Source organism: Podarcis erhardii (genome assembly GCF_964252035.2).
Source record: "Podarcis erhardii genome assembly, chromosome: 2".
Classification (NCBI taxonomy): Eukaryota; Metazoa; Chordata; class Lepidosauria; order Squamata; family Lacertidae; genus Podarcis; species Podarcis erhardii.
Window position 1 is genome coordinate 30,313,658 of NC_138498.1, and position 16,093 is coordinate 30,329,750.

Sequence of the window (16,093 nt, forward strand, 5' to 3'; positions counted from 1 at the left end):
TGTGATGGGTGCAACATCAAGGGATGGCCTGCATGTATGAAGAGAGTCAATGCAGATCAAGCACTGTGGACAGAGCTTTCAAGTCACTAGATATTACTTCAGACACAGTATGGAAAAAGTCAACGTATGTTCCTCTACAAGTCATCAAACTGTATGTCACAGTAAGGAGATAATAAAAGGTGTATGTATATGCAGAAGCCTGCTCACACGGTCTCACTATATCATGGAACTTACTTCCAAGTTAATAAACGTGTTCAGGATCAAGACCTTAGAGCTACTTCATGATGCAGAAAACATACCCCTATATAGTTGACTATGTCTTTGAAAGGCATTTGTATACATACTTGAAAACACCCTATAAACTTTCCCTTCTCAATCAACATAATCTACTGTCAGGGATATGTTTATTGCATGTTTTCCAAATATAAAACTGTGCCTAAATATTACAGAAAAAAACTGTTACTATGCAATAGATGCAAAGGAACTTAACTTTTCTTCAGGATGTGAAGAGGTCATTGTTTATAAAAAGCTTAAGCAGCTCTAACATATCCTGAATCATGTTAATATCCAGAATACCACTCATTAAAATCCTGCAAATTTCAGCGCAAAGCTTTCTGAGAAATGGTCATTCACTGTAGTCTAGAGCAGCAGACACAATTATAAACCAAGGAAGTTCTCTAGGAACTAAAAGAAGGAAGTGTTTTGGTCTACTGCACAGGCATAACTATTTTAGGTAGTCATTCATACGCTGCATGTTATGCAATAAAATTATAACCTCCCTAGATTTTTTGATAGAGAAATGCCCCAATGAACCGTAATGAAATCCAGATAAGCTCTAGACACGAAAGAGGTGCTGTTTTTAAAGAATTCTCAAATGAAGGAAATGGCATTCCGGGTGTTCCATTTTGGCCCTTAAGAATCAGCTTTCTATTCAGAAAATAAACAAACAAACAAATAATACATACATACATACATACATACATACATACATACATACAAACCCACTCCACCCATCTGGCTGGCCTCCCCAGCCACTCTTAAATCTACCACTAGTAGATTAACTAGTGCAGAAGGCAGTGGATAGTTTGCTAACACATGCTGCCCACAGCATAAATCCAGTATTTAAAAAAATCATCACTGGTTTCTAATTTGTTTCTGGATACCATTCAGAGTGCTGGTTTTAAAGTTTAATTCCCTAAGCAGCCTGGAGTGAGGATGCTCAAAGAATTGACTTCTTCCACATGAACTTCCCTACCCATTAAGACAGCACTTGAACAAGGGCCTCTGAAGACTATCAGCTTTTGAGTTCAGGTAGGTGGAAAAAGAAGCTACTTTTATGTAGGTACACCGAAAATTATGTAACCCATTCACCTGACTCCATCTCTTAACTTCCATTTATTGATTTAAAGTATTCGAATCTTGCCCTTCATTAAAAAAAAGAAAGCCACATGGGCATATATACTATAATAAATCAACATAAATACATTAAGATTATAAATACAAAAGCCACAGCAGGGGGGAAAATCACTTAAAGCTTGATATTAAGAATCAGCAAATGCTTGGGAAAACAAGCATGTATTTAATAAATGCTGGATCACAACCAAGCTTAGTGCTTGTCTTACGCAAGGCAAGCTTTTAGGCTCTCATGCTTTGTATTTATGGTGATTTAATGTATGCAATAGTTTCCATCTGTTAGTGTGCTGCTGTTCTCTATGTGACTGTGGCTTATTATTATCTAAATGCTTATTCTTATTATATCCAAAGTTGTCCTTGTGCAAGCTCATTCATGAGTGAAGCCTCATGAGTGGAGTCCCCTCCCCCTGCATGTACCTGCATAGTCTATGGTCTGTGGGGTTGTGGGAAATCTGCTTGCACAATGTTGGATTTGTCTGGTTGTTGCTTTTTTTATTATGTTTTATTACTGTGAGCTGCCTTGAAGCCACTCATGCTAAAAGGTGGGATGTAAATCCCACAAATAAATAAAACCTCAACATTCTAGAACATGGATTCTCTTCTAATCACACTAAATTGTCCAGCTTGAGTCAAACAGTGGCAAATTGTAAACAGGAAATGTGCAAGGATGACCCACTCTGACGACATCTTCCGTGAGTATATTTTACAGTCATCATCCAAAGATGAATAAAAAAATGTAACACTTGGAGATCAACATAAACTGAATCAGATCCAGCTAGCTGGTGTTTCATACCACATCCTCCTCACCCTGAGATCAAGTATGAACATTACCCTCCCACAGTCAGTTTCAAAATGCAGACCGTCTATAATGCCTGCTACAGTTACCTGCACTTCCAACTTTAGGATACAACAGAAGGTATGCAGTTTATGCAGCTACAGTTACTGTAAATATGTTAGAAACCAGTGAGTGAACACAGAATGTATTTCTTCAGGCATCAGATTCAAATTCTGAAGCAAGCAGGAAGATCTGCATCACCATCAGCAGCACATGGCTCAAAAGAGGCACCTTGGAACCAGTTTGGAGAGCCCAAGGAAGAGAAAGCAGTAAAAAGAAGAATCAGTGTGCTAGTCTTGGATCTGGGAGATCTGCTCACCACTAAACTCACGAGGCCAACTAAGAAAGGTCAATTCATTTCTTAAGCCATTTCTACATACCGTATTTTTCGCTCTATAAGACGCACCAGACCACAAGACGCACCTAGTTTGTGGAGGAGGAAAACAAGAAAAAAAATATTCTGAATCTCAGAAGCCAGAACAGCAAGAGGGATCGCTGCGCAGTGAAAGCAGCAATCCCTCTTGCTGTTCTGGATTCTGGGATAGCTGCGCAGCCTGCATTCGCTCCATAAGACGCACACACATTTCCCCTTACTTTTTAGGAAGGAAAAAGTGAGTCTTATAGAGCAAAAAATACGGTAATTGCTTCCCTGTACAAAGCTAGACAAAACACTTCCCGATCAGGAATCCCTCACCTTTGTCAAGCAACCCTATATCCTTTATCAACATTTCTTCCAGTCTTGTATTCTGCTCAGATTTCCAAATGATAAGAAACACAGTGAGCTGCCTCTACTAGTTCCTTTTGTTTAACTGTTTTGCTTATCAGGCTAGATGTCTGTTGACTTCCAAGGCATCCTCCAAACATTATTGACTCAATTTAGCATCCCACTTTTTAGTCTTGTGAAGATGACAAATCAAGAGTAGAGAAATCCTCACTCCTTTTATCAGTTTCCATGCTAAACTATACCAGACTTATTATACTGAAAGAAAGGCAGCCCAGATCCTATATTCTGCCCATAAATTCTCTTAAAATCCTTCAACACATTATTTTTTAAAAGGGCAACAGTTTCTGTTACTAAATTAAACAAAAATACAAATAATTCAGTAAATAATCTCATTTATAACCACCACCACCACTACTAGTATTTTTCACTACTTCAACCCGTGAACTACAAAAGGCAGGTTACTTGTTTTAAAAAGGTCTGAGGTCTTAAAAAGGAATCACAGTGGGGAGGGGGGTAGAGCCGACTCTACCTATCCCTTTCCACAGTTCTGGCCAGACATGCAAGGGACACTATCACCAATAATCCTATTACCAGGTGACAAACCCAGTTCAGGGAGAATTACTCCATCCACCCCTAGAATAGGATTATATTGCACTCTTTTACATAACTGAAAAGCATAAACCAAAGCAAAAAGACTGCAAGCATGGTAGGTAGGGTGTTAATAAAGATTAATCATTATGACGAGTCATTCAGGTCATGAAAGACCAATAAAACCCATCATACTGGAAACCAAGAGCCATTTCAAAGGTTAACATGTGTGCATTGTGGAACACAAGTATTGGGCAATCTGCTAGGAAGGATTAGAAGTGCTTATTGTACTGGTTTTTATCTATTAAGCAATCTTGCTAAACAATAATGGTATGAGTTCAGACAGTCTAAGAGAACACTCTGTTGGAGAACATTAGCATATTGCAAGTAATAATATACTGGGAAAACTGCTACTTAAAACCTCCCAGAGGTGGGGGGGGGGGACCCTGCCTGTTACATGACAGATTTCCCCATTGAAACAGATGACAAGCACAAATAATTCTTCTTAGAGAAAGCATGCTGCCAAATAATATTTTCTTCCGCCCCCATTTATTTGCTACTTTTCCTTTGTGGCCTAACACCGCCTTATCTTTCAATATTTCACTTCAAGTGCCTGATCTGTGACCAGCATTGTGCATGCCAATATTTATTGTCTATTCCTCAGTTCCATGTGTTTTAAAGCAGCATTTTTTGCTGAAAATTGACACCAAACTGGCATGGATAAGCAATAGTCTAGCTGGCTGTTTTTGAAGACAGACTAATAGGGGTATTTCCCTTCTATGTTCCCCAACCCCAACACACACACACACACACACACACACACAGAGAGAGAGAGAGAGAGAGAGTATGGGACTCCACACTACAGCTATTTAAGTCCTTCAAAATAAATCGTTCTGCTTCACAATATATTACTCACTTCGTACACCCTTTCATCTGATTCCTTTTTCCAAGGTGCTGAAATATAATAATTTCAAGGAAACAAGCTGAGGCAACAAGAAAGCTGCTGCTTACAGATTCTGAAATGGTTTTCCAGATATAATAGCCCTAACAAATAAGAAAATGCATTTATACTTTATGACTCAAATGTTGGCAACATTCTGGAGCAAAATTTCTTCTTAAAAGCATATTCAGATGGATAGGTTCTACAGTTAGTTGTTAACACAACACTTCCTGAATGCAATTCCTTTTATAGCAAGCATTATTCGTAGGCAGAATAAAAAGAACTATCCGGCTGGGACCAGGTATGGATTTTTTACATTGTTAAAACAAAACCAATGATCAACCTCCAGCAGAGGCAGCAGCTGTCTGTGCAACATCTGGACAGGAGCTGCAGAAACAATGGCTTGACTAAGAGCAGGGTGACTAATCTTCTTCAGCCCATGGCTCAACTTGAAAGTTTGGCACCTCTCCAAGAGCTGCATGCCAGCAATGGCAATAGCCAAAGTGTCATGAACACACATACACACCACACACCTATAGCTATACAGTGGTACCTCGGGTCACATACGCTTCAGGTTACATACACTTCAGGATGAGTACAGAAATCGTGCTCCGGTGGCTCGGCAGCAGCAGGAGGCCACATTAGCTAAAGTGGTGCTTCTGGTTAAGAACAGTTTCAGGTTAGGAACGGACCTCCAGAAAGAATTAAGTACTTAACCTGAGGTACCACTGTATATGGTATTAGATACACAAACACAAGGAAAGGGGAAGTAGGTGTGCAACACAGAGCAGTGGCCAGGACACAGACAGTTGAAACTCAGAAGCTGCCTTTGGAAGTGGAAGGAGGAAGGCTATACCTCTCCAACACATTATCTCCCTTTGCCCTCATCAGATTGGGGTGAAATGCAAACTTGCTTTTATATATTAACAAATGCGTGATCTAGTCACCTAATCAGTCAGTTAATATTTTACTCAGTTCATTACCTAACTATTTACAGTGATAGCCAGTTGTAATTCATTTTGCAACAGAATACTCAATTTAGCAGCGCTTACTTTGTTCCAACTCTGTTATCAGTACATCATTTACAAATAATAGCTGTCCTTTATCAAAGGAACAGTCTTAACCCTTGCTGGTTAAACCACCACACAGGCTTAGTTGTGTTCTGATACCTCACTGCCTTATGTGTGCTTTTAAAACTTTCTTTCTAGGGCTTCCATAAGGCATAGCTTTTCATTTCTTTACAGCCTAATTATCTGAAGTCTTTTTTTTTCTAACACCCCAGTGTTCATATGATACCTTTTATTAGTTTGTCAACTCAAACAAGACATCATAAGAAGACTGACAGTTTAGTTCTGTTACACTAATTCCTAGTTAACATGAATTCATGGCACCATGCACAAAGCCAGTCAATGGATATCAAAGATGCTTACAAAGTTTATCGCAAAGCATAAGACAGGCTTATTTTTTTGAACTAAAAAAAGGACAGCTAAAATAGGATGGGTTCTGCTGAAGCTGCAAAGTCCAATCTTTTTTTCCATCCAGCCCTCCCAAATAATTAACATCTCAGAGGTCCCTGGAATAGAATACAGAATTTTTAAAGGAATCTTCATTCCATGAGCCTCTTGGGTCTTTTCACTACAAAGGGTTGCTAGGGAACTCCTGCCATTTTAACTTGGCAAAGCTTTTTACCCAACTTAAGGAATTTATTCTAGTGAAAGTGTCCATACAAGACAAATCAACAAATCCTGCAGCAAACCAACAAGGCCTTGCATTCCCCAGGCTTCTCTATCCACAATGGCAATTCCATCAGGCAAACATATACGTTGTGCTATTTGGCCCTGACTCAAGTCAAAGCGGTTTGTATGCTGGTCCAAATAAATAACAACATTCTATTCTTAACAAAGCATTAACGAGTATTTTCAATTAACAAAGATGTTCACATAAACTCTATCTGCATTTTACTCAGTTGTTCCCGAAAGAGCTTGAAAAAAAATCTGTAAGAGGCTTAGATAACATTTAAGAAAAAGGAGATCAAATATTTCAGCATTGATGAATTAAATAAGAGCATAAAAAATGAACAAAACCATAAAAAATATTAATAATTCACATGACTCTGCAGGTAGTCCACAGCCACATGTATCCTGAAAGGTCAGTTCTCACTGTGGCTATGGTGACAATGTGCACTAGATTCCTCAATCAGCTGCTTAAGACTGCTTGGTTTGCTTTTTCAACCTCCACATTCCACAATAGGGCTGGGCGATATTAGGTTTTCAGCATTGTGGTGTATCACCAGCTAAAACATCGCGGTTTGGCGATAAACCGCGATGTTGGAAAAGCTGCCTTCACCCCAGCCTGCAAGGCCCCGGGTGAAACTGCTTCAGCAGGAGTTGAGGTGCTTTCACCCCAGCACCTTGCAAATCGGGGCCAATGCAGCTGGTCCCAGCCTGCTGCTCAGCGGGGGGGTACAAAGGCTCCTGCTCCCCATCTGAGCTAGCTCTCCACTGCCCCAGACAGAGGGAGCACAGCTTCGGATCTTGACAGGCTTGGTTTGCAAGGCTCCCTTCGCCTTCGCCAGCAAGGTGCAAGGGGCAGTCAAACAGCCTCCTTTTCTTGGGAGAAAAAGGCCGCCTGCTCACCAACCCCCCCTTGCCAGTGAAGATGGAAGGATTCGTGTGAATGGATCCTGTTAGGCTCGGTTCGCAGGGTTCCTTCAGCGTCGCTGACAGAGCCTGACAGGGCTCCTTCAGCTTCACTGGCAAGAAATGGGGAACAAGCAATCAGCCTCCTTTTCATAGGAGAAACAGGCCACTTGCTCCCCCCCCTCGCCAGCAAGACGAAGGAAGCACTGCGAAGGAACCTGAACAGGCTCCATTGTCAGGGCTCCCTTCATCTTTGCTGGCATGGCCCTTTCAGCCAGGGAGCACGAAGGCTCTGAGCAAAATCTCCGTCCATCCAGAAGGACAGGGTCTTATCCGCGCACCTAAGCCTGGGAGTGCAAAGCCTTCTGCTCCTCAGCTGAGGGAGCCCCAATTCTTCTCCCACTTGCATACTAGCAGGAGAAGGATTAGGGCTACCTCTACGGCTCTGAGTTCCTCTGCCTCCAGCAGCCAGCTGCAGCTTGTTTCACCATCACTGTGCTGGTAGCAATGGGACTCAGAAGCAGCAGCTGCTTCACTAGTGATATACCACTGAGCAAAACCACCATCACGGTCTGCCCCCCCCCCCCCCCCCGGTCCTGGGTGATATATCAATACATCGCCCAAGCCTATTCCACAGAATGTTTAGCTTTCAGGAAATTGCTTCATGGACATCCAAGTGCAACTGCCTTCCAAAACTCCTGACTTCATTCAGATGACTAAAACAAAACAAAACAAACAGCTAAGCAATGCTCAAGCACAGACGGGCTCCTGATAAATATTGCTCCTGATAAATGGCAAAGCTGATAGATTCACCATTTACTAAGCAAGCACTTATCTGAACAAGCAATCAATATTGAAACTATATTTGTATATATGCTTTCCATTTTCTGGCTCCTGCCCAGCAAGTTGCCCATTCTTGAAAATATAAAAGACAGACTGAACCACTATGCTCAGGAAAGTTCACCATAGTTGTGTAGAGTAAAGCAACACATCAGCAATGAAGTTTGTCTCGTCCTCCAGAATAGCTAAAGATCATTAGGTCTTTTAAAAAAAATATCATTCTATAGTAGGAAGAGTAGGAAGAGTTTAAAAAGCAACAACACACACATTCTACAACAGCATTATAAAACTACAGTGGTACCTCTGGTTACGTACTTAATTCGTTCTGGAGGTCCGTTCTTAACCTGAAACTGTTCTTAACCTGAGGCACGACTTTAGCTAATGGGGCCTCCCGCCGCTACTGCTGTGTGATTTCTGTTCTCATCCTGAAGCAACGTTCTTAACCCGGGGTACTATTTCTGGGTTAGCAAAGTCTGTAACCTGAAGCGTCTGTAACCCGAGGTACCACTGTATAGTCTCTTCAACCATTTTGCAGTGTATAAAAAAACTGCTTATTCATAAGTAATATCTGCATTTATAAATCTTACTTCAAAACATAAGCCAGGATTGGTTTTTTAAAAAAATATTTTGCCTACCTTTACCTTAAAAGGCAGCTTATATGACCCGAGGTATCTCTAAAACATCTCACAAGAAGAAACACAATGTACTGACAATGTCCTGACTGACAATTTATAAACATGTTTTAACATGAGTTCCAGCTACTGTTATCAGCGACCTCAATGGAATAACAGAGAAGGTACTTCTGGGATAGCTCCACTGGTAGAAGAAGAAGAAGAAGAAGAGTTTGGATTTGATATCCTGCTTTATCACTACCTGAAGGAGTCCTCAAAGCAGCTAATATTCTCCTTTTCCTTCCTCCCCCACAACAAACACTCTGTGAGGTGAGTAGAGCTGAGAGACTTCAGAGAAGTGTGACTAGCCCAAGGTCACCCAGCAGCTGCATGTGGAGGAGCGGAGATGCGAACCCGGTTCCCCAGATTACGAGTCTACTGCTCTTAACCACTATACCGCACTGGCAAGAGACTCTTAATCTTGGGGCCGTGGCCCATATATACCATTCTATGACCAGGGGACAAGAAAAGCTGGCACTACAATGCATTATCCAATCACTGACTGGAGAAGGGTAGAGTACAGCACAATATATATATATATATATATATATATATATATATATATATATGGGGGGGGGAGGGAGTAGGCAGCAATGATCCTTAAGAAACACCTGCCTTCCTCCATACAAAATTGTTGTACCGCTCTCCCCCTTGCCAACAGTATTTGAACAAGTCCAAAAACCCCAACCAAAGGTACAACAGGAAGACTTGTACTGGCCAGCAAGGAAGGTCAGGCTATAAATCAGCAGGACTATTATAACCTTCAGCAATAATCTTTTGAAATCTGAAGGTTTCTATTCATAGTTCTGATACTAAAATGGCAGGTAAATCTATCCATTTTTGTTGGCTCTAAGGAAGATGTTGTGTCATTCAGACACCAGTCAGCTCTATTAGTCCATTAAAACAGCCCTTTCTATTCTTTTGCTTTCCCATAGAAACCCACAGTCTGCCTGTTCCCATGAAGGGAATATTTTAATTCTTACTTAGGAGGTAAGTAAGGCAACTGGCGGGGGAGGGGGGATTGTTAAAATGAAACCACTACAACCAGATTTTTTTTGCTTCCGATCTGTTTTAAAAATCAATATAAGTAAAATGTGGCTCAATTTAAAAGCTCTGACTTTGGTAGCAACTTGTCAGTAAAAATCCAACACATTCAAGACCCTTTTATTTTAATGAAGTCTTTGCTAACAGAACTATGAGATTTAATTCCACATTCAAAGTGAAATTCCTACTCTGTGTGATAAAAAAAGATTCTTTGAATAAATAATAGATCAAAGGAGTGTCATTCTGATCGCATACAGATACTTTGGATCTAGGCTACGAAGAGCAAACCCTCTGCTAAGTTACAGAATTCTGGGCAAAGAGTAGTGAATACTTAACTATGTTGTTTAGATTCATCAATGACTTTTTCTTAAAATGGAACTGTGCCACCAAACAGCAGCACAATGAAAACTTATTCCATAAGGTTTCAGGTTATTTGTCAGTCAGGCAAAATAACACAGCTAAAGTGACTATCACCATTTTAAGAAAGTATTACAATTTATTGTCATGAGGTTAGTGTTACAGCATTATCACTGGATCGCTAACAGGTTTGCTCAAAATCTATTATATATTATATATGCAGAATTACATATGGAAGGATTAATCTAATGAGGGGTGGGAAAGAAAAATCTGTGGCCATAGAGCCACCAATCAAGAGAGCTGCCAAGAAGGGGAAGCAGTACAACAAAGGCTAGCATTCGTCTCCCCCATCAAGGCTGTGTGCCAAAGGAATAGGAGAGCTTTGGATCCACTTGATCCAAAACCTCTTATATAACCCCAGAATCTGTATTCTGCCCTCTCTGCAGAACACCAACAGTGGTGTCATTAAACATTTTAAAATTATTATTGGCCGTAGTAAATTAAAAATGGTGTCTTCCAAATTGGTGCTATATAAACTCTGGATTATATTCCAAATTAAAAATAGGATATAGTTCATTTTTAAAACCAAATGTATCAACTATCGCAGGGTTCGGCAACCTAAGGCCCATGGGCCACAAGCAGCCCATGGGGGTCATTTAACAGGTCCATGGATCCCCACGCCCGCTCAGTAGGCTCCCATACACCACGCTAAACCGGCGCAGAGCAGAACGAGGATCACCTTCTACAATGCTGGCCGGCTCCCCATTGGCTGCAGGAAGCTCCTGCGGTCAATGGGAAGCTGCGCACGCCTCCTCCGCACCAGAAGGAGTGCCAGAAATAGCGTTTGTGCATGCGTGCGTGCATGCACACTCCAGCCCACCACAGTGTCTGCGGGACCATGAACCAGCCCAAGCCACAAAAACTTTGCCAACCCCTGAACTAGCTCAATACTCAGATAATTTGATCTTGCAAAAGAGCATAATATAAAATTACCCCATAACTATTCCAATATTATAACCAGGGTCTCATATTAATTATTTCACTAAAAGATAAATGTAGCAAGTATAACCTAAAGGCTAGAGAGAATTCCTAAATCAAAGCTTATATAGGTTTCAATGTGTCCCATTATATAATAGCTCTAGGTTGTGACCCTTTCTCAACAAAAAACTACAATGCTACAATTACATGGGTGGCAGAGATATAAACATAGGAGAAACAAAGTTTTCAAGAATCAACTCAAAGTTCTACTCCAGCTCTAAGCATTTGTATCCATGACTGACTAAAGTAATATTTTTTTAAAAAAAATAAATACTGTACTGAACTAATAATTAATGCCTGCCATGTGACACTCTTAAGGATAAGACAATGAAAATGAAATATAAAAGGGCAATGGAAATAAAACAAAACAGCTAAATACAGGGAATCTTCCTAATCATAGTCTCTTTATGCCAATTAAAAGTCAGAAATGAATTAGCTGTAATCCACAGAGAAGCAAGCTAGTAGTCAAGCTATGCAAAAAGAAGCAGCAGTGAACTGCATCTGTGGACTCAATTCACACTGATGTCACCTAAATTCTAACAAAAACAACCCACCACATATCCCAAAATAAAGATAGCATGTTCCAAGCTGCAAAGTTCCAATGTCAACAACATTTCTTTGGGTTGGCAGGTTGATGTTACAAAGAAATTTTGTTTGCTTTTATCTTCTTATACTGTATTACAAAAATATTTCCCACACTATAGATTCAGTGTGTAAGCTTAAACAAAACTTGAAATGTACCCTCAATTTTACCCAAAGAATGAAAGGATCTTACAATAATCTGCTTACTAAAATTGTGCTTTATAAATGAAACAAGTGCTCAGGTAGTATAAAAATGACAATGATTTCTTATTGCAGTAGAGCCCATAGCTTAATCTATACTTTTCAGATAAATAGTGAAAACGTAACTTTATCATTAACTAGTCATCTGACGACCACTGAAGACAAGAAGTGCCCCCAGGCAACTAGGTGGCAACTTACAACATTGCAGTTGCAGCACACGAAGAAACCACATTCAGCACACAATCTTTAATGCTGAATGAACTCCTCAGGTTTTTATTTATTTATTATTAAAGATTTTCTTGGTTTACAAAACTACATGCACTGACTCTTTTTTCAGGTTGTACAGTCTTTCTTACAAATCAGTTACATTTGTTGTGAGACGTTAGTGCTGAGTACGGTATAAGGTTGGGGAGAGGAGGGGTGGGGTGATGAGGCTTATATTATTTTGTATGGGGTTTCATGTCAGCGTCAACTAGCTAGTTTCTCTTTCTATTCATTTTATTACAAGTGGACCCACTGTTTCATCTCATCTTCTAGAATAAACGGGATTATGTGGCGTACTTGGTTGGCAATGTAATATGATTCTATATTGGGGATTCCCCCCATTCTCCTTCTGAAGGGAGGTGCAGGTATTGGGGGCTTATTCTTGGCTTTTTGTGTGAGAAAATAAACAAGTGTAGTTTTATCTGCCACTTCTGGAGTTGGTTTGGGAGAATCCAGATTGGGAGGATTTGGAATAAATAGGCTAGTTTTCGGAGGGTGATCATTTGGATCATAGCTATTTTGTCTGAAAGGGTGAAGTTGGTGTTGATTTATTTCCTCAAGTCTCTGTTGATTTGTCACCACAGGGACTTGTAATTGTGGAGGTAGAGTTTGTTGAGGTTTCCGGTTATTTGAACCCTTAGGTACCTGAATCTGGTGCAGCAGTGTTTTATCTTTGTGATGCTGGTGAATTCCTTTTGAGTGTGTGTGGTGGGGTGGGGTGTTGAAGCACATAGCCTCAGATTTTGCAAAGTTTACTTGTAGGCCTGACACCATTGCGAATGTGTTGAGTTCTTTAATTAGGGTGGTTGCTGTGTTATGCGGTCTGGTGTTGTGACCATCAGGGCATTTGCAGAGAGCCCTAGTTTGTAGGTTTTACCTTTTATTTCCACACTCTTGATATCTGGGGCTGCTTGGAGTCAGATCGCTAGGAGCTCCAGGGCCAAGATGAATAGGGACAGTGGGTATCCATTTTTTGTGCCTCTTTGGATTGCTATGGTATTGGAGTCCACATAGTTAATTCTACATTTTGCTAAGGCTTGGGAGCAAATTTGTCTGAGGGTTTGTAGGAAGTTGGGGCCAAATTTCATGTTAGTTAATACTGCTAACAGATATTTCCATTCTAAGCAATCAAAAGCTTTAAGGATGTCTAGGGACATGATCATCATTTTGCCATGTTCCAGCAGATTCAGTGGTTTCCTAACAGGGTCTGTTATGTTGCAACCAGGGACAAAGCCTGCCTGGTCCGGGGTGATTAGTTTGTGCAGAAAGATTTTTAGGCGGTTAGCTAGGATTGATGTGAATATATTGTAGTCTTGGTTTATCAATGAAATTGGGTGGTATGATTCTATTTTGAGGCTATCTTTGAGAGGTTTAGGGATAGAGACTATTTTGGAAGAGGTCCAGGTTTTGGGGATAGGGGTCCCTTTTATGATGTCGTTAAATAGGTGGGTCATGTAAGGCCTTTTTATTTTTATTTTCTCATAGAAAAAAATCTGCCTTCTCACTATCACTATCATTACATCTTATTTCTACCTTTTATTTTTTAGATTCCAACACCTCAACATTTTTAATTATTTAAATAAACAGTTATGTGTAGCCTGATTATTACCCAACTGTGGAGTTTTTTTCTAATGGACCAAGGGTGGAATTCAGCATCACACTATAATGAATATCCTGTCTGTGCAAGTATATCAGCTTCTCAGATGGAACAATCCCCACGCCCACCCTGTGCAATATTCTGGGGGTTCTCCTGACCTCCCTGAGCCAATTTCAGGGGGCTTCCACTGACAGTTTTTGTTAGGTGAACTCCCCCCAAGACAGCTAGCTTTGTTTCTTTCATGCATAAGACTGGAGACAAATGACAAACAATTTAAAGCATTATTTTACCAAATGCATAATTTAGCAACATGACTGTAGCAATTTATAAGTATTCAAAGCTAAACAAAATTATAAAGGTCCAGGGGTGTACCCAAGGACAACGTGCAGACTTCAAGCAAGCAAAGAATAAAATTAGAATCTCCCTTTCAAATAAAATTTGCTACTATATATCTTTACCCGGTCTTTCATCCGCCAACTCTGAGCCAGTGACTTGGAGCCCTCAATTTTCTCACAGTGCCTCTTCTTCATGAAGGCCAAGGGCAGATTCCAGTCAGTCATGTCCGACTCATCTTCTTCCCCAAGCCCTAGGAGGGGGGACTGCAGCATGTCAGACTCCATCAGAAGAAAAGGAACTAATGTAACCAGGGATCAGAAACCTCTACTCCAACACAATGTCCAGAAAAAAGTAGTTGGAAGGACAAAGGAATCTGGCAATTCTTGTTCCCAGAAGATGTTTTCTGGGAAGGAGCTGTATGCAGGAAAGGAGCCGTTTTCAAAGTGGATTTGCAACTGCTACTGTTCCAGAGTGTTGCAATATTCCCTGCTCAGCAACTGGGGGTTTCCTATCTGGGATGAGAAAATTTAAGGAGTGCTGCAATCCTTAAACAAGGGACAAGTAACAGTATCTGATAGCAAATGGATTATCACCCTCTAGCTTCATGGGTTAGAGATATGTATGTTAAATCCTTTGTTGTTGTTGTTGCCTTCTTCAGGAATAAGATATAGTTCACTGTCACTGTTATTTCAGAATTAGGGAGATATGTGGTTCTTGGTCACAACAGAAATTATGACATAACCCAGCCGAAATGATATCAATGAATATTCATTCAGAAGAAAGTTTTAGAAGATGGGCATAGAACTATTTTCAGTAGAAGAATGTGACGTATGATTGGGAATCTAGCCAAGTGGTCTAAACATTGCAAATCAATGGGCAAGATGTAAATACTACTATAGTTGCAGGATGTTTGGTAGTCTTGTTTAGGTTAAAGTTGACGCTTTATACCACACAAAAAGACTGTAGGCAATGTAAGAGACGTTGAGTGACAAAAGTTCTTATCCAGGGTGGAGAATCAGATTAGGAACCTCTTGTATCTCTAGCAACAGTGGGAATTCTTTGTGGGAACTGCTGTTCATCTAAGTCCTGGTTAAGGCAACACTTGCACGGGGGTGTACAGAGTTTCAGCGGGTCTACTTTGGATTCAAATATGGAGATTCTTAGCACAGGATTCTTGCCACAAGGGAACCGTCAGAGCGGGATAGGCTTGCAACGTGGTACCCTGTTCAGGGCAGAACTCTTAAGAATGTGGGGTCGGGATGTCTGTCCTATTACAGACAAAATAATAGGAAGCAAAGATGGAGCTTGCAGCTTTAGCCGAAGTCGCCTCTGCTCCAGGCGCGGCTATCCCTATCCTCGGAGAGGATGCAGGGGAGAGGGGGCTCACTCACGACAACGTCCAGCCCTTGGCGGTGCAGTCGGGCTCAGGAGCAGGGACTGGGCCTGCTTCCAAGAGCTTATGGTCTTCGGTGGCCGAGAAGGAACGTCCTACCCCCGTGGAGGTACTTGCCCTGTGCCCGGCTGCCGCGACGGGCGCCCACTTGGTCCCATCGCGTCCCCCGTCTCGGGACAGCTGATGGCTCCTCTTCGCGTGAAGAAAAGTCCCCAAGACAGCGGGGTTCGGGAAGCTTAAAAGGAAAAAGTCCCGGGTTGCCGGACAGCCCAACTCCCCTCAGCAGCAGCGCACCAAGGAGGCAGCCATTTTGCCGAGGCCCAGAATGCATTGCGGCGACGGGCCGTCGGCCGGCTCATACCGCGTCAGGCGCCTTTTAAATACGAAGGAGTTGGAGGCAGAGGTGGTGGGAGGGGCCGAGAGCGCCGGGGTTGCCGCGGCAACAGACGTGATGGCGTTCAGCCGCGCGAGCCGCCGCCCGCAACAGGCAGAGCTACGGGGGTGGCACAGAGGAAATAGCCTTGGCCCAGCTTCAGAAATAGGGCAGCTATTACTGGGTGATAGATAGATTAGATAAGGCGATGAGATCACCGTGATCTTCATAATTTAATATGGGGGGGGGGAGGTTGTC

At 41.5% G+C, this 16,093-nt stretch overlaps 1 protein-coding gene across 2 annotated transcripts in view; it reads right to left on the reverse strand.

Annotated features, from left to right (window-relative positions):
• The window catches only part of RPTOR (regulatory associated protein of MTOR complex 1), a 328,366-nt gene extending 312,564 nt beyond the window's left edge, over positions 1-15,802 (reverse strand). For both annotated transcript variants that reach the window (XM_081849519.1, XM_081849518.1), the window contains exon 1: positions 14,192-15,802. In XM_081849519.1, coding sequence (XP_081705645.1) covers positions 14,192-14,353 — 162 coding nt within the window. In that variant the 5' untranslated portion in view covers positions 14,354-15,802. The remainder of the gene's footprint in view (positions 1-14,191) is intronic.
• Positions 15,803-16,093: the final 291 nt, after the last annotated feature.